The 19237-nt window shown below is 47.5% G+C and overlaps 1 protein-coding gene across 1 annotated transcript in view; it reads right to left on the bottom strand.

The window, feature by feature from the left end:
* The window catches only part of LOC3291680 (protein bowel), a 41924-nt gene extending 22943 nt beyond the window's left edge, over positions 1-18981 (bottom strand). Inside the window, exons 1-2 of the mRNA XM_061655871.1 lie at positions 17562-18981; positions 432-1259 (exon numbers count right to left, since the gene is read on the bottom strand). Coding sequence (XP_061511855.1) covers positions 432-1246 — 815 coding nt within the window. The 5' untranslated portion in view covers positions 1247-1259; positions 17562-18981. The remainder of the gene's footprint in view (positions 1-431; positions 1260-17561) is intronic.
* Between the last annotated feature and the right edge of the window lie 256 nt (positions 18982-19237).

Genomic DNA, 19237 nt, shown 5'->3' with positions numbered 1-19237 from the left:
CCAACCGCTTGGAGCGGTAAATTAAAAGAGCTCTGTTTTAAAACTGCTTAAGAATACATTACAACACGAAACACTCAACCGCGACGGCGATCGATCCCACGGGTTCTCGGCTGTGTGTTTTTTTCTCTTTGTTTCTGGGAAGGAACAGATAAATCATCGTGAAATCAGTTTTTTTTTTGTGTGCCCGAGGACACGCAAAAGATAATGATCCCGAACGTGGAAAAAGGATACGCTGAGGGATCGATCGTTAGAAGTTTTAGGAGCGTGTTTTTGGAGGGAACAAAATTGATAAAGCGTAATTGGCGGTTTGAGCACGGGAAAAGCCTTCAGGGAGACGGTTTCCGCTTAAAGTGTTGCTGCCCCTTGAGGAGGGCTTTATTTTTAGGATGCAGAGAAATTCAAATTACACTTTACGTGAAAACTTGTCCTACCTGTGATCGCGCAGATGATCCTGCCTTCGGAACGCCTTCAGACAGATGTCACACGAGTACGGCCGCTCGTCCGTGTGCGTCCGCTCGTGGATGAGCAGGTTGTACGATTTGGTGAACTGGCGGTTGCAGAACTTGCAGATGAACTGTTTCTTGGGCCGGGAGGCACGCCCGGGCGCACGCAGCAGTCTTCGATCGAGCCCGGCATGCATGCCGGGTGGGACGCCCGGCGGGTAAAGCCCTACGCCGGCCGGTGGAAACGTGAACGTGCCGGCGGACGTGGGCGATGGTCCCGGACCGCCAAGGAACGCTCCCGGCGGTGGATAAATGCCGGAAGGGGACTGTACCGGTGGACCGCCGGGACGTGGAAGTAGCATGGCGGCGGCTGCCGCTTCCCTCAACGCGAGCTCTTTGCGCTTGTCGGCCATCATGGCCATCAGTTCGTAGCTAGAGCCACGCTTTGGGACACCTTCCTTGGACAGGCCGTCCGGTGGACCTTCCAGCACGCCCGGATAGAGGCTGGGTCGAAGCGCTCGGGACGGTAGCACCGGAACAAAGGCTGAGCTTTCCCGTCCATGGTGCTGGGGCGGACCACCTCCGGACGCCATCATGTGATGCTGAAAGGCCAGCTGGCTTTCGTATCCGCTCGAGGAGGAGGACGGCGTTCGGGCACTGCCACTACCGGAACCGCCCGACGAGCCACGGATGGTGGGTGAGGTTGGAGGGCCCCCGTTGCCGGCGAGGAATTGATCGATGCGCGACGATCGGGACAGTGTTGCGAGACCGCGGTCGTCCAGCGTTGGACCTTCGGTGGGCATTTTGGTGGCGCGTCTGGAGAAGAAACAAGAAAAAACGGGAATAATAGAATTAGAAACTGAACCAGTGTGAATGCTAAAATGAGTAAACGGTTGAAAAAACGACCAGAAAGGATACTTTTAGCTAAGGCCTCGAAATAGAGATATACAGGTATCAACGAACCCATTGCAAACACCCGTCGATGTATGAGGAAGATATCATTTTGGCTAACGTACACCCCAAACACATATAGGCGTTTCGCCCGGGCGTGGTACGATCGCGGCCAATGATTTATTGAAGGCTTCTCTCGCTTTTCTCTCTCTCTTTCTCTCTTCCCGCTGCTGCTGTTGTTGTTGTTAGCCAGCAACACGGGTCACGGGAGATTCGGGGTGTTTCGTTTGCATTTTTCGTCAGCACCCTCGCAGCCAGCCAGCGCACACACTAATATGCGCTCTGTTGCCTTCGGGGGTTCTGAACAAATATTGGTCTTCGTTCTTTGCCTCCTGCCACCGGCCGAGGCAAGATTGTTGCTTTTGGGCCCCGCCCGCCCTGCTCGTCTGGTGCGTGTCCGGTTGAATATATATTTTGGCCAAACGTAAACATTTTCTCTACCACGGTTCGTCCTTTTTTCCCTACTCATGCACACACTCATCCGCTGCTGCTGCTGCTCTGCTGGCGAGGTTGATAAGCTTTCAGCGAGAGAAAGAGTGTAAGTAAACAATCGACTCAAGAGCGAAGGGAGAGACAAAAAAAAAAAAGCGGACGGAGGAGGAAAGAAAGCGCAACAAGGCAAGGGCCACGCCAGGCCCAGACACATGCAATCTAACGCTGTAGCACCATAAAGCATATAGGCACTGCTGCAGGGCTGTTGTGGAATGTTTTCGGTGTGATGTGTTTTTGTTCCATATGCATACACGTACACACACACTCATCTCCAGTAAGCAAGAAGGCAGCGAGAAAATTGGGAAAGAATTAAAGAACTACATCGCGCCGGCAGGGCATACAGGGCTAAGGGGTGTGCAAACAAAACGTGACCCAATCCTACCGAGTCGAGCCAAGTCGAGGGTGGGAGGATTGTGTACGTACGTTTAAGTGTTCCAACGCACCAAAACCAACCCACTGCGCACATACGACGAAACTAAATCCACGTGCAAACACGAACGAACGAAATGAAACGCAGCTTTTTTTGCGATAGAGAAACATTAATAAAGTTAGAGGATCCTGGTCACGGCACCAACGAATGCAAACGTCAAATAGTGTGTTAGGAGTGATAAATTGAAATTAATAAAAAAAGTATGACAATCAAACTATTGTATGAAGCAGCAAGAGCAATTTAAATAATGCCAATCCTGGTCACGGCACCACACATTGTAGCAAAACTTCTTACCAACACGCTACGGCATATAGAAATAAATTAGCTTTTAATGAATGCATCCATAAAGCGTTGGAAACATGACATTGTACTTGCTGCAGGGCAAACACTGCCAACCAACACGGAAGCTTTCGAAATCAAACGAGAAACAAAAAGAAAAGGGGAAACAAAACACGCTAACACAACTTGTTCAAACTATCAAGTACAAGCCGTTGTTCGGTAGTTAAATTAAAATCTTTAATTACCGAACAACCCATCCAATAAAGGGGCAAAGGGGCGAAAGTGTGTGTGAGTGGGCTCAAGTGTGTGTGTGTGAGTGTGCACCATCAGCACCGGAACGAAGAAAATGGCCCCCGCCAAACGCCGGTTGGGAGTCGGGGGCCGCGCTGGTCGTATAAATCAACCTGTTAGCTACCTCACGCCTCATTAACGCTCGCGCAAAGTAACTACAGCCAACACCGGGCTCCATGGCTACCGGACTCTATCGCCTACTCGGACGCCGTTGGTAGGAGGATTTGGTGCATATTTTTCATACATCATCCTCTATCTCCTCACTAGTGTGCCACTTGTGTGTGTGTGTGTGTGTGTGGTGTGTTGTTAGAAGCAACAGTAGCAAATAAAAAAAGAAGACAGTGCGTGAGAGAGAGGGCAACGATACGAAGGGAGGAAAATAAAAATGGAAACAAATTTACGGCCAACACCTCGGTACATGCCATGCCGACACGCCCGCACGGGGTCGCCAAATCCCCGAATGAATTAGTAATTAGTAATAAGCCAACAAAAAGACAACAGCAAAACAACGGGCCAACACAACGCCCCACGAAAAAGAAACCCAACTAGGGTAGCGTCACTTGCTTTGCCCTCTTCTCCGGGCTACTTTTGCTACCCAAATCTTCCGATAAATCATTTCCCAGCTCAACCGTGAGACGTGTAACGTGTTTTCATGTGTCGCTTCGCATTTTTTGCTTGCTTTTACCCAAGCACCCCCGGTGGAAGGTGACCTGCGAAAAGCGGCAGCACCGGCACCAACATGCATTTTTCTTCATTTTCATTCAGCACCGGCCGGGCGGTTTGGGGCCCACCCGGGGTGTGTAAGTGCACGTAGTAGCAGATCGCTGCTTCCAGTGGCAATGGCCCCGACCGACACACGCGTGATTGTAAGTGAGGCGAGAAATTTCTCATTTCATTATTTATTTATTAAAATTTATTCCCTCCAGATAAGGCGCGCCACCGAAAACGGGTTAAAGCGAATACACTGCGGCTCACAGGTGTGTGTGCAGTGGAAATGGGGATTTTCATTAAGCAAAAAGGGGCAAATTGGAGAATGGAAAGAAAGAGTAACATGCTAAGTTTGCAATAAAATCTAACAAACGTGTTCTAAAACCCATCCAACCATGCGTGTAAGCTTTTACAGAAAGCAGCGGAAAGAATGGGGGGAAAGACCGTACAAAAGAAAGAATGAAAATGTGGCACCACTCAGGTGCTACAATTGCACTTCGAATGCTCAATTGCAGTGCAGTAGAACCCATTTGGCGATGCACTTTCCATCACACACAATGCAGCACACATCATGCTTGGGTCAAACGAAGGGAGAACAAACCGAAAAGAAAAAGGCTGTGGCCTGAAACTGAATCGGATCATTTCTTGGCACCCGTGGTCAAACATGATTCCGGACCATTTGTGTCAGGGGGGAGCCAGCCTCATGTTCTAGCCCGCATTCGATAAAGTGGAAACTGGAAAACTGTTGGAAGGAATACACACACTCCAATGCACCTGGTACACGTTGGAGAGAATCGTACGTGTAGTATTACACCACACGGTATGCTGTTAGTGAAGCAAGGGTCAGGAGAAAGAGAAAATAACACCCAAAGCAGTGTGTATGTGCAATGTGCAACCACACAACACCCCCCTCTTCTCCCCTCTCTGGTTGGCCTACATTTTGTTCTCTCTCCTGCACGGGTCTGTGTGTACTCGTGTGCTTTTCTTATCTTATTTGAACACCTCCAGCGTGGGGTTTGAGCCTGGGCTGGGAAGCGTTACCGTGGCAGTGTTTGCTCACGGTGTCGGCGTTGATAACGATGCCACTGGGTTGGCTGCCGTTGTACTCCGATTAGAATGCTGCTGCGAGTGCAAATAAGCGTGGTGCAATAGCAGAAGCTGTCACCAACCCAAAAAAAGAACAGAAAAACTAACCCCTTTTGTAACCATTGCCGGTGATTGTTGGCCCGAGGTGTATAGAAGTTTTGTAAAATCCCCTGGATGAGCAAGAGCTTGCCCGATGTTGGTAAATATTTTATGACATGGGTTTAAATTTTTCATCAGGCTAGTAAACTGTTGTGCAAGTTGTTGGTTTGCGGCGGAATGGGATGTCCCAAGGAGGTTAGGATATACGTAACCGATTTTGGAACATAGCTACTTCTTTTAAAATACAATATTTGTATATTTTGTTTTATTTAAAGTGTGTAGAAACTGGAGTTTAAATCACCAAATTGAAAGCATTTTTAACGTACAACGTCAACCCAAATTTAAAACAATATCCTGTCAAATCATCTTCTACAACAACCCCAGCAAAAACACCACCATATCGTTTCTCACAAACCTGCCAAAACAAAATCATACTCAAAACAGATACGAAAATTAAGGCTACGGTGGGCCCCCTGCCGTCAACAGGCTCGTAAAAATGGCACAACTGCGAAACGGCACCGAAACAGTTGGCCCCATCTTAACGATTCATCGGAACGCATATTTTTTTCTCAGTTCGTTGTGTTTTTTGTTGCTGCTCCAACTGAACCACTGAGTTGTTTGGGTTGGCTATTGGGTCTTCCGCTTTTGCTACTTTTTATCTTATTTTTATGACACTTGACTGAAATGAACTCATTTACGTTCATCACAGGTTGGGACGTTCGTTTTTTTTTTGTCTGCTGCTGCTGCTACGTCTTGTCGTACGTGCTCTGATGGGATCTGATTTGTTCCTCTTCCGAAGCGCTTCCAAGGAGAGCGTCTCTTGCGGGCTGCCGATGAAGACGACAGGCAAGCAAAAACTTATGCGTGTGTATCAACATAATTCTAGGCCATGGCTGACGCGGGCGAGATTAGAAGCATTTTTTTTACCCTATTCTCCCCTTCACTGTTCACATACGGCAGCACGCGGTTGTCGCAGATAATGAGTGACGAGAGCGGAATTGGAATGTTTCAGTTTCAGCACGTTAACCTAATTGCTGATCAAGCTTGTAGAGGGGTTCATTTTTGTTGTTGTTGCTGTATTCTCATTCTCGTAGACACAATTCACACGCGTCAGATTTCAGGTGACGTGCTGTGAGCAAAATGGCGGGCTTTTTGTGTGCTCCCTCTTCTTCAGCTGTAAGTAATTAAAACGAGCGCTTAGCTTCAAAGCATTTGCAGCCAAAGCGTTAGCGCATAATATTTCCTACCCCGAAAAAAGCGTCTAATAGGACCTCTCCCAAACCTGTTGAGCTGTTGATCGGATCTTAATTTTATCAAACCGATCGCGGCACCGCCATCGCATCAAATTAGATTTGGAAAATAAACCTCACCCGCAAGATCGTTTCGTTGGGGCGATGCGCCTGCCTGGCACAGCATTCTTCGCTCGCCTCTTTTCGCGTGATTTATGGTGCACGATGATTTGATCGTCTTGGGCCGTCGGTTCATCCTCATCGCCTTACCGCCAGGCTCACCATCTGTCGCTGGCGGACAAAACGGACGGTTCTTGGCCATGGATCTGGAGATTTCGATAAATCAACGCAGCTCCAACGCGCGCGATCGCGGCGCGATTCAATCAAACTGATTGTACATTTGCCAGCCCTCGGTGAGTAGGGGGACTCTCCTGGTGGTCCTACCCATGGTGGTGATTTCGGAAGACGGGACAGGAATTTTGATCCCCCCCCCCCCCTCCCCTCACCCCGAGCGGCACCATCTGGTGGTAAGGTGTTTCTTTTCGTTTTCATCATTTGCCTGCATCAAGCGTTCGCTTCGTTCGTCAGGTTTTAACTGTGACCTCTCATCGGAGGTCTGTGTGTGTGTGTGTCTGAGTGTGTTTGCTGAGCCAATCAGTCAGGAGGAAAAAAGGCGGCATGAACCTGTGGCCCCTACGGCATAGGGCGAGTCTCGGTGTGAGAATGAAGAAAAGGTTTCTCGAGGTGTAGAGCTTTCCTTTAGTTTAATTGCAACGAGAAGTGAGTGATTTTTCGCCACAACCGAGTAATGGCGATTTTATGACCAATATTTTGTATTTATAGCATCAATTCGAAAAACCGCACAAGATTACGGCCCTGCTTGTGTTTGTGTGTGGTACAAATGATCTTCCGTCAATGGGTTGTCTCATCTTTGGCGGTTAAAAAACTTTCACCTGGAGCATCGGGAAACCGCAAGCAACGTAAGAGCTGTTGAAAAATCACTTCCAAAATGGCTCGTGAAACGATTTTCAACTACAACTGTAAGGTGTGCTATGCGATCGGTTGATCAATCGGTCAACCATAAAAGCAAACCGCCTAGAAGTAGTTGTGCAAAACCGAAACCGATAACTCGGACTGCAAATTTCTAATACCACACAAGAGTCCGTTGTAGTTGTGGTGCAACAGGCTCAAACAAATAATAAACATTCCTTTGCTTCTCTCTCTCTGTCTCTCTGTTCCTGGTACTGCTTGGTGCAACCAAAGACTCTCCGTGCAAAAATTTATGATGTCACTCGAAGTGAGCACACAAAAAGCGTCTCCAAACCCTTTCCCCTTCGTTCGAGAAACCCTTTTCCAAGCATAAGCTAAACCACGAAACCACGATTTATTACACCGCAGGGTAGCAGCAGTCTCGGCTTGCGAGTATCGGTGCGAGGAAACAATGGCATCGATTCATCTCGACAGGCTGTTTCTCCCAAGTCCCCCGGTTTTGATGACTTCATTCCCTTAAGGATGGAAGAAGTTCTCGTCCGCATCAATCCATCAAGTAAAACGCTACTTCTCGATCGAACAACAATGTTGGGCCGTTTTGTATTTGATGTGTTTTGTTCTTTGGGGTTTCTCGGGCTCTCTTTCTCTCTCGGGAATCGTTTGGTAATTTGATGCCATCGAAACGAACCGCTCACTGCTAACGCAAGGCTTTAAAGCAATTCATTGGTGGCCAGCCAGTCACATTAAATTTAAACATTATGTTTGTGTTTTGAGCCGATGCAACATTCTACAGAGACCTCCGATGTTGTTTCTCTCAACGAGTTGTACTTTGTTGGCTTCCAGTAAGCTGGAACAAGTGTTTGTTGGAGTTTATTTCGCTTCTGGAATGCTGGATATTGAAGGTTTCATGAAACATTTTCAAATGTACTTTAAAATGCTATTCTGGGTTGTACACAACTATTGAAGCTCACTGAAAGTGAGTGTATCTCTAGACATTGTTCTCCAAAAACAGAGGTTCTTTACGGCTTCTTAAGCCTGCCTCGTAGCAACCACGGTCCAAGGACCCAACGAAGGTGGCCGATATTTGACCCAACTTCTCCCATTCCAATCTTCTTCCAAGTGATTGCACTTACTCACGAAGGTCCACCGTCATATTGTGCTACTTTTTAAGAGCTTCTGATACCTCTCCCGAAGTAGACCACACTGTCCGCCAAACTCTCCTTCCAGTGTCCTCACCGTCACCCCAAAAACTCTGAGCCCAAAATTGGCACTCCACACACATCGGGGCGACTTTTAATGTGCCGCGATGGCGGTAAAATCCCACCCGCAGACGCTGCCGGAACGCTGGCTGTGCAGACCTTGGCAAACGACAGTAAATGAACGGTGCTCGAGGCGTTCGAGACAACGAGCTCTGTTTTTGGCAGTACAAAACGTAGCCACTGACTACTGCCTTGTTTTTGTGACTTGCTCTAGGGACGGTTGCTGTCCGTCAGCGAAAGCGGTTGGCAGCAGCCGTTCGACAGCAGGCTCATAACTCACCCTCGAGCGACATTAAATCGACCGTTGGACGGGTGGCGTTTTTTGATGGATTAACACATGGCATCCGGAAGCGAGCCCGATGTTGGACAAGTTACACAGGAGTTAACTACCAGCTTTTAGAGACGGGTGTCTATTGATTGTTTATTTTTATTTCGAATGTTTCAACTGTTGCCTATGCTGTGGATGCAATTGCTTCCTCAGGGATCGATTAAATATTGATCTTAAACACAAGAAACCAAATCCCGAACCGAAATTCGCTTAATTGTTCAATCGCTTTACTGGGCATAAATTCCATGATAAATCGAAAAACAATTACATTCGCAGAATCGGATTTCGCTTTTGCTGGTTTAATTGAATATCGGTCATTAAGGCTTCCAACGATTGCACAGAAACCTGCAAAGCTGAGAGTTAAATTTAATGTAACCATGCAACTCTCTACTCTTGCAATCAGGATGATCACACTTCCAAAGCACATACAGGCACGCACGTACGAACGAAACAATTAATTCGCATGGTGGAAAATCATAAATTACAATTAAAATATTTTCGGTTCTGTTGTTTCCGCGTTTTTTCCCCTTCATTCACACCTGCTCTCTCTCGCTCTCTCTCTCTACTCCCTGCTTTATCTCTCTGAGGCAATCCGATTTAAATCCCACCACCAGCCCGAGTGTTCGAATCTTCCAAGAGTTCAAGATTCGTCGTCGAGATCTTGAAGATTCTTTTCGTAATTCCGTTTTGGTCGTCCCATTTCTCGACGGCGCGTTGCGCGGCCAAGAAAGAGAATTCCTCCTGCGCTCGAAGCAAAAGCACGTAACGAAGGCGCATTTGTTATGGTGCGCGCGCGAGATGCGCTCGATCCGATAAGATGCTGTGCCCCGGGACCGGTTTGAAAGGTGTTGCGGGGACGAGCGGGAGCACGAGAAGAGAATCGGAGCTCGCAGCGTGGTGTGGGATGTTGCGTTAGAGAAAGATCAAGCTTGAGGAAGGATCACGATCAGCCCGGCCGTTCGTTGGTTGACGAGCAACGAGCGCACAACCCGAGAATGCGTCAGCAGAAATAGTCGAGAGAGTCGAAAAGTTCAACGTATCCAAACATCGAACAAAACGATCACGAGCCAGCATGCCTACGGCAGCAAGGCCCGCGCGGTCCGTCTCCACCCGCCATCTTCTCGGTAGGGCTCACGGGGAGTAGCCTTCTTTTCACTGGTGCTGCTGTGGCTGCTGTGGCTGCTGCTCCTGCTGCTTCTTCGACCATTGCCGAGGCCAAATACTTTGTGTTATGCCTCAATAGGACGGAGCCGTTGACTCGTTTGGTGGACGCTGTGGCAGTGAGATGACGGTGGGCCCGAGGAGAAGTAAAATAAAACTGATTGTTATCTTAACATTTTTTTTTTCAATTTATTACCGCCTGATTGGTATGCGGACCAGCGACCGAGCCGAGCAGCAAACAGCAAAGCACAGAGAACGGAGCGATACAGAGCGGAGTGAGCAAACCCCTCTTTTGCCCTGTTTTGCGTCTCCGTGGGGACGATTGTGGGTGAAAAGTTGGTCGGCAAATGATAGGTTTTGGGGAAGATGAAAAGCAACTCCCTCCGATCACGGCAAACCCCCACGGACGCGGAGATCTTCCCTGCTGGTGTAATAGACCAGGATCAAGATAAGCGCAACCTCGGAGCAACTACCCTTTGAAGATTTGACAGCAGGAAGGCAGCAGATCAGGGAACGGTGTACGTGTTTGAATGTCCACGATGAGCTTCCTTTTTTGCTGTTTTTGATGTTGATTCTCCTTCTCTCAGATCTCAAAACGTTCTACGTCACTCTGTCGATCGTCCACAAGCTCTTTAACGGTACCGAGACGCAATGCTTGTTGGAATGCCACAAATCAAAGTGCTTACAAAATGAAACATCTCAACACACCCGCCGAGCTCCAAGTTGCCCAGAAGTGTCCAGAAGAGGGTCTCAACAGCAAAGTAGTAGTTGCGGTACGGAAAAGCTCTATTACAAATCACGCAACTCTGCAGGCTCCTGCACCGTGCGGCGATAATTTAATAGTTTTGGAAATAAATTAATTTAAACTAGCACACAGAAGACGGAAGAGGAGGTTCCTCCGACCATCTTCCGCCAACAGTTTTGACGAGGGGGAAAGCATCTCCAATATCTGCGCAGGTCGCACAGCTGGGAGTTGTGTAGGAGTGCCCATAAAATCCAGCAATCAGCAACAGAGTTTGTTCTCGTAGGAAACTCCGAACCCGCTCGCTTGAGGGGGAGGAAAACTAGTTCAAAGTAACAACAATCTCAAAGACTCACCATCACCTTCGGGTTGGGACTTGTGAAGAAAACTTTCCACCATGCCCCTAAAGCCCTCGATCGCACCGCACCAAAGCCTTGTATTAAAGAAAAACAGTATAATTTTTATAATTTTACGATGCCATAAAAATTAAAGTAGGAAAACCCCCTGCTTTTCGGGCAGCCCTGTGCCGTAGGGCAACGAGTGTGCCAGAGGACGGGCTGTGGCTCGATCTTGTACGCCCCCGAGACGCGTCGTCGGCAAGAAGCGTCGTAAAATTATAGACCCCTTGTTGTGCCGGTTCTTAACTTCCTCCTGTCGGTGCTGCTTGTCGAGACCGAGGCAAAGGGCAGGGCAAAAATGTGAAGTTTTAATTACAAACATTGATGAGTCTTTCGCGCCCTCGTTAGCGGGAAAGGGAAGCCCGCCGGACACAGTGACTGTGGGTGCCGTCACGCAATGGGTAGCAACAGCAGCGGCAGCAGCAGCACGGGAAGCAGTGGAAAAGTGCGAGCGAAAGCAAACGGCCACGACCACGTGAAGTGATTTTAATGGCGAACGGTAGGAGGAATTGCATGCATTTTTAATGTCGCGTCAGTCTGCGGTGCGAATGCTTGTAGCAGGGTGATCGCGCCTGAGCTGAACAGGCCACTTGTTGTACCTCGTTTGGTACGATGGGTAAGAACTGCCAAGCCACAAGATCGCTCTCCCGCGTGTGCGTTGCGGCGAGTGGTGATCGCGTACATGGCCATAGAGATTGGAGATCTTTATGTATTTGGGGTCGTAAATTTCTGTACTACTTAGGAATGCCAAACAGGTCTACCGCGGCCGGCGGAATAGATCTAATTTGATATTCAGACTTTAAATCAAAACCAGCTGTCTGGTTAATGGTAACTTCGCTCCTCCCGAAAAAACAAACCCCGGGAATCTTATCGCACAAGGTGAATGGTTACCCAGGAATGCTTTTCTGATAAGTTTTGAGGACATTAAAAAACAACAACCTTTTGGCGGGTTTGTGCGTAACTCGTAACGGTGACAACATTACGCACACCAAGTAATGGCCACCGGATTTACGGGGCAGTGCGTCGGGGTACAAGATAGCGAAATTGTGGTTTCTGCTTCGCTCGTTCCGTTCGACAGCCGTTTTGATAGGAAAGTCTAAATGTTGTGTACTTTGTAAATCAACCCACACACACACACGCACACAAACACACATACACCGTTGCCGTTGGGTCTAATCAAACGCTTTATGACTTGAGGCCCAAAGAAGCAGGGGTTAAAGCGCTTTCCATTCCCGAAAAGGGGGGTTTGAGTTTTATAGGCGCATGCCCATCAAAAAACCCCGTTCGTTAGGCGCGGGAGGCATTGACTGGCTAGGAATGATGGACATCTCTTCCCCGTTTCTTGGAGAATCAAAAAAGAGCCTCAAAATTAAGCTTTTATTGTACCATCTCTTTTGGTGTGTGTTTGTGTTTGATGGCCACGTCCCAGTACGCAGAGAGGCATCCAGTCCTCAGCAACTCCATCGCTCGATATCGATATGCTGCGCGGATGGATCGCGGCTGGAGCCTGGGCCGTAAAAGAGTTTTGGTTGTTTAGGGTTTTGGATAATTTTGACAGCTCACAGCGACATCTCGCACTTGCGGCGTGCGGTTCATTATTCATAGCCCGGGCTGGCCGTAAAAATTGGTGATTAATTTGAGGGCCACATTTACAGCCGGGGCGAGATTAATTGGAGTTGATACTAGCGTTGTACGATTCGGTTGATTGCATGGCTCTAGTGGCTTGTCCTTCTTCCTCTCTCTCTCTCTCTTTGAATCTTCCAAAACCAAGACACCTTTACTAGCACCTAATGATACTGAGAACCTCCAAAAAAAATAAAAATCAAAGCGTATGCAGAGCGAGAGCGCCAGATGCTACTGGCGTTTTGCAAACGTGCAGGCCTCAGCTGCATCTTGAACATCACCTTCGCCCTTCCCATTAATTAAAATTACCATTGAAATTGAAGGTGTCCACGGTGACTGCTCCCCAAGCGGTAGTCTTCTGGAACCTAGGAAAGGTGCTGCGCGAAACGACACAAGCATCACCCTCTCCCCCTTCCCCTAGAGCCAATGCGTGTAAATCATACGCGAGCGAAGCGCGAACACATACCCAAGCGTGTTCCAGGGATGAATAAAACATGAGCCAGCACACGTTGGCGATTCTTTCTGCAGGCAAGGAAGGGCCTCTCAACTTGGTCGTAAATTTCCACTCGAGAAGCTTCAGCCGGTGCGACATCACCGACTGAAGTCATGTCGAGCAGAAGGACACCGGGTACGGAGGGCGGCTTTGGTCAGTTGCTGCAGTGTCGGCAGCGACATGCAAGTCGTCGTCGTCGTCGTTGTGCGCATCGTTCCCCGCGGGTTCGCCACTGTCAGAAGCAGTTTCGTTCCGGCTCGGTGGACATGTTGGACCGTGTTCGACTACCGTGGAATGACTTCGGACCTGACGCTGCACTGGCTGCTTCAAGCGTTGCTGCAGCCCCGTCTCAAGTGGGCTGCAGCACGGGCAGAGCGAGCCCCGGGAAAGAAAGTGTGTCGTGTACGCGTGTATCCCACCAAAAGCAGCGCGGAGTCAAACGGACCCGGTTCCCGTGCCTTCCCCGAAATCGCAAAAGGCAAACACGCGCGACCACAGGGCCTGTTAAATCAAATTCAATTCTTATAATTTTATGATAAATTTTATGAGCCTGTTAAATTATAGTTATTGCTTTTGGCCGCTTCTCCCTTCACTGTTCGATTCTCGTGTGACCGATGTGGTCTAGGATTTTCTGTAGGTCCGGTTTTGGTTTGTTATTTTTTTGGCGTAGGCGTTTCCGTTTCTAATGCTGCCGCAATCGAAAAGAGGGGCCATGGCTGTGTGGAGGGAAAAATCTCAAAACCCACCCCAAAAGCCACGGAATGGGCGTTCCTTCTTGACCGTGGTGGCTCATCAATGGGATCTTTTTTGTGTTTCGTGCTCGTGATAATGATGCTCCACCGGTGCTTTTGTGTGCTTCGGGTGGGCAGGTGGAACTGTGGCGCTTTAGAAAATTTGAAAACAAGCAAAAGCTTTTAATCAACGCAGTAATAATACACCCTTTCCCGTGCTGCTGCTGCTGCTCATTTGCACACGCATTCGGTGAGCACCGCGTAAGCCTATTAGTTAATAGGTTGGCTCGGCGGGGCAGGGGCGGCTAGTAATGCCACTCGAACATGCTTCCGTTAGGTCGTTAATCGTTGGCGAGCAAGAGTGTGTTTAAAAATCAATAAACACAACAGCCCAATCGATCGGTGAAGCCAACGGTTTGCCCGTTTTGCAGCAATTAATCAACTAAGTGAGCGAACGAGTGAGGGCCAGCCTGAGCAGCTCAGGAGTGCGAAGAGAAACTTCCATTTCTTAATGAGCTGGCAACTTTTCTTTGCACGTTTGCTGTATCAACACCATCACAGCACAGAAGCACAGCTCGGAAAGCACGGTAGCAGCAGCAATCGCTACCAGTTTTCCGGCTTTCCGTTTTTTTGCTGCTCTCGCCCTACTCTAGTCGTCTGGACACATGAGGGCAGGTGCTTTTTCGTGTAGCTTCCCCAGCTCAGCTGCATCAACACGACTCTTGCAGACGGGAGATGGATGGATGTGTGTGAGCTACAGGCCCCGTTTCCCACGCCCGGACAGCAACAGCAAACGCTGTAAATTAGTTCGCCGAGAGTGAAACAGAGTGTCTTCACAACCGAAAAACAAACAAGTGTATACAAGAGCAGACAAAAAACGAATGAAATACTGCAGAGCAGGCAGAAACGAGCTCACTGACAGGTCCGAAATGATTAAAGGACGCACCAAAACTAAGCAAAGCTTCGCTCGGAAAGAAGCTGCACTGTTTTCGCCCAAGATGAGAGATTCCACACACAAAAAATATGATGACGGTATGAAAAAAACCTCCAAACCGGGGCAGCTGTTCTAATGGATGGCAGGAGCAAATGGAGAAATCAAACGGGGATCGGGAAGGTGGAAGGAGAGCACTTTGCTGCTGATTAAATTAGCGATTTTTGGGGTTTGCTACCCGTTTATTCCCGGGTCCGGAGGTTAAACGGTTAGCCCTTTTTTGTTTATTCATTCATATCGTTCGATAGTCAATGTTTTGACCGTTTTTAGGCTTACTTCCGGTTCGGAAGAAGAGTCGGACCGCCCGCCAGAGCTGGTGGCGAAGCAATAAAAAAGCGTAAAATATGGACGTTACCATTCGAATGAATGGGGCTGTTTTTTTGAACGGATTCAATCCGGATGAGTTGTTTGTATGCGAATGAAGGAATCATAACGTGTCTAGGAGTGTCTAGCTCAATGTGAAATACGAAACACACAAGTGTTAGAAATTGAAATAAGCTTTGCATAAAATTAAATAAAAGTCATAGATTTGATTGCAACAAACGCCTAGAAGCGACTGTTTAATATAAAAGTATTAATAAAATGTGTAAAAAATAGCTCACATTATAGTTTTTTTTTTTTTTGCTTCGTATCATCGAGCGCAATACTCATTCACCAAACAGCCACCACCAAACAAGGACAGCAACAAAGAGCGAGATGATAGAAGCAGAGATGAGAGGGCAAGAAAGAAAAAAAACATCCCTCCCAACCCAACAAACGCAGCATGATCGCGGATGGAGCGCAGCACGTTACGATCGTTTTTATTGTTAGCTTTATTCGTTTTCAATAAATTAAATGATTGTTTCGTCTCCCAATCGGTTCCATTCCGTGCCTCCGCAGACGCTCCCTCTTCACTCTCCTCCCTGCTCGCCGTTGCGTGAATCATGGCCGCGTAGGAAAGATCGTGAGATCGGACGGGCCTTTTCGAGCAACAAGCTACGGCGACCTGGGGCAGCGGCAAAAAAAAAACATCGAAAAGAAGCCACGACAGCGAACGACGCCTTTAAACGTCATTAATAATCGCCACTACTGCCTCATCGCACTGGGGGAGGATTGGTGAGGATCAGATGGTAAAGAAGTGACCACCGTTAGCTGGGTGGTAGTAGTGATAGGAAGCTTGTACATATTTAAATGTGAGCGGAGATGATCAATTCCGTTCGATTAGGCGAACAAATCGAGTTCGCATTAATGGCAAGGCTCCGTTCGGTGTTTTTCCTACTTCATTCCTACTTGAAAAAGGTTCCCATTGATGGATGCTTATTAGTGGAATTAGCTTTGCAAAACGCTCCCTTTTTCTAGGGTAGAGAAGGGGATTCCAACTTAGAAAGTGTTTAAAATCGTCCAATCGGAATCCATTCTCCGGTTTCTAATGGGCCACCGCACCGCAATGACCCGAACGGCGCTCATCGGCGCTCTCGTTGCACTCGTTTCCATTCACTTGCAAAAGGCAATACCAAAACAGCGTAAAATAAAATATGGCGCTGCTTCTTTCAACGTGTCACAAAGTGTTGTTCCTTTTTTTTTTTTTGGTTGCCTTCAACAACTTCGAGCCCCAAAAACAGTTCGTTTTGAGTTATGGCTTTCCGATGCTAATGAAATTGTGTCCATTTTGTAAATAAAGGTGTGTAGGCCTCTGGTTTACTGGTTTGGATGCCTTCGTTTACAGGCCGCCCTGGAAGAGGGCTACACGAAAGGGAAACACACGCGGGAGCAGCAGCTTTAAGCGTGCTGTCGGATAAGTAGCATCCGTTCGCGCTACCAGTCCCGACCAGTTGATGGGTTTTGGGTGCATGTGGCTTCCTTCCTTTTCCACTTGTCACGTATTAATTCCCCCCCTTCACCATGCCCGGAAGTCTTACGGTAAGCGTAGTAAAGTCGGCCCCCCACAGAAAAAAAGTCGAGGGAAAATTGAATATGAATGAAAACTATAAATCTTATTTATGTACGTGTAGGTGGACGATTCAGAAGGTATTTGGTGTTCTTTTTTTTCGGGAATGGTATTATTGGTTTGTTTCTAGAATAGAAAAAACACATTCAATAAAATCGGAAACTGTTTGAACAGCGCACTACAGCACTTCACAAAGACGCTTTGCTTTAATCGGTTTTAAAGATAAATCGATTGCAATATTTTCCCAACAGCAATCTGTACTATCTCCCGCTATCGCAGGCCAATAATTGATGAGTTTTCGCTGCCCCTCCCCCCCCCCCCCTCCCCCTCTTTCCGCATGACTGTGAATATTAAAAGCAGTAGCGAAAACCATGTTTATGAACCGGGCTACATAAATGCATCGATGCGTACACGCGTAAAGTGAACTGTTTGCATCCGTTTGACTGCCCTTTTTGACTGCAATACACAACGATGGTCATACAGTTACAGATGAACCGGAAAATGGTGGTGAGATGAGTTATCGTTAATCGTAAATTTACTCAACCAGAGGAGATCGGGCGGAAGAGCGTGGAGATGCATTATAAATCGCTTCACAGTGTAAGCGGCTGGATAAGGATGAGCAGCATAAATGTACTATTGATTTACTTGCATTGATCATCCGATTCATAGCGCAGTTTTTGTCGTATTTAATGTGTTCCACTAGCCATTGGAAGTGCTTTTGCTTACTTTAATTGCATTTAAATGTTTAAAAACGCAATTTTGTTGAACTTTGATCGACAAAACCTTTGTAGGAACGTTTTTTGTACTACATAATACAACAATTCAGAGATTTAGAGGCAACGAATAGTTTGGAGAATGTATTCCACACCCTTAAACAAATGGAATGGACGATAATTTGTCATACACTTACCACTGATGGCCTAGCCCCGGATTGAGATACCGATGAAATTGCTTTCCGCTGCAGACGTACTTTCACACCTCGTTCGAGGTTATCCGTTCTGTACTGGATTGATCTCAGCTGTATTAAAGGCACCGTTGAAACAACCAATCACAACAACATTCACAGTTTGCTTGCTGGGTTCACTGATTCACTTTTAGAATGAATTCTTCGCGGCTTCGTTTGATCGACTTTTCTTCACAATATCTCACTGCGCGTTTAAGAACATTTTCTCTTATCCAAACTCACATACACACACACACAATAACTGGCAGCTCAAACAAACACACCAATCTCGCTTTCGGGTGGGAGATGACTTTGAGTCGCACAAATCGCGCAGCTTAACCCGCACGGGCCCCCGCACGGGTTGAAAGACCCCTTTGCCTACGGTGAACCACACAGCGCACAGGCGTATCATATATCAGCTACAGCATCCCTGAGCGGCTTTCCCGCGGCCGCAGCCAGTCGGACATTGGCAGTTTTAATCCCCGGTACTGCGCACCATACACACACACACACATGCACACAGATCCACCGTCACCACTTTTCACCTTCGCACGACGTTCGCACGACCCTTCGGTAGGCTTACTGCACTGCCTGCACCATTCCCATGCCGACCATGCTTGCCCTCCTCCCGGTGTATCGGTGTTGGTTGTTTGTTATTCTTTCGACATTTCGTTTGTTGCCTTTGTGCCCATCAACGCATCAACTTTGCGCAGTGCACTGCTGCATTGCCTTTCTTCCTCTTTGCTGCTCAACACACCCTCCTCTCGGGTCGGGCACAATGCGATTAACTTTTTAATCTCGGACCGTTTCTTCCTGTACAATGCGCAAGCTGCGTTATCCTTTTGTATTATTTCTTTGCACGTATTTGTGTTCGCCTCCTGCAATTCTGCACATCTAATCACTTTTGTACGGTTGTTTGGCTTTGCGTTAAAACTCTTCGCAAGTCACCAGCACTTGCACAGGTTGTTACACTTATCTGCGTTTCATTTGTTTCTTTTTTTACTTCACTTTTAAATGGTTTTATGTTTTGTTCACTGTTTTCTAAACTCACTTTTTTATATTTTTTCTTTTCTTTTAACTTGTTCACCAATCAACTTCTGTTTCAAATAATTCTTTTTCAATCACAAGCACTGTACGATTTTTGCAATTTACTCGTCGAAACACACATCACCCGACGGCATTTTGCGCTCACGATCACGAAGATCTTACACGCTGGCGTACGAAAGAGATGAAGCGGTACACGGCGTCGAACGTTCGAACGGATCGCGGTACGGGCGGTCCACGTATTCTCCTCTCTCCAAAGTACGACGACGACGACGACGGCGGCGCACAGGTGCGTAGCGTCATGCGGCCACGGTATCTCGAAGCAAACGAACGCTTTCCTGATCGTATTGTTGTACAACAAGCCCGCCTTGACGCTTAAGCTTTGGCCGATCGCACGCACACTACCGTGAGGCCCGCTAGGGGTTGCCTTACTTAACGCACACAGCGAAAGGTTGCACACAGTGAGCGGAAGGGATGATTTTACTGGGGAAAAGATTTCAGCATTTTTTTGAAGATAATTAACGATTACTGTTTTTTTTACTTTAAGTTAAATAAAATGAAATCCAATTGGAAATTTTGAAAAACAAACAAATTGTTGA

Source organism: Anopheles gambiae, chromosome 3 (assembly GCF_943734735.2).
Source record: "Anopheles gambiae chromosome 3, idAnoGambNW_F1_1, whole genome shotgun sequence".
NCBI lineage: Eukaryota > Metazoa > Arthropoda > Insecta > Diptera > Culicidae > Anopheles > Anopheles gambiae.
The sequence above is the reverse complement of the archived record's forward strand: the minus strand, read 5'-3'. Positions and strand labels throughout refer to the sequence as shown.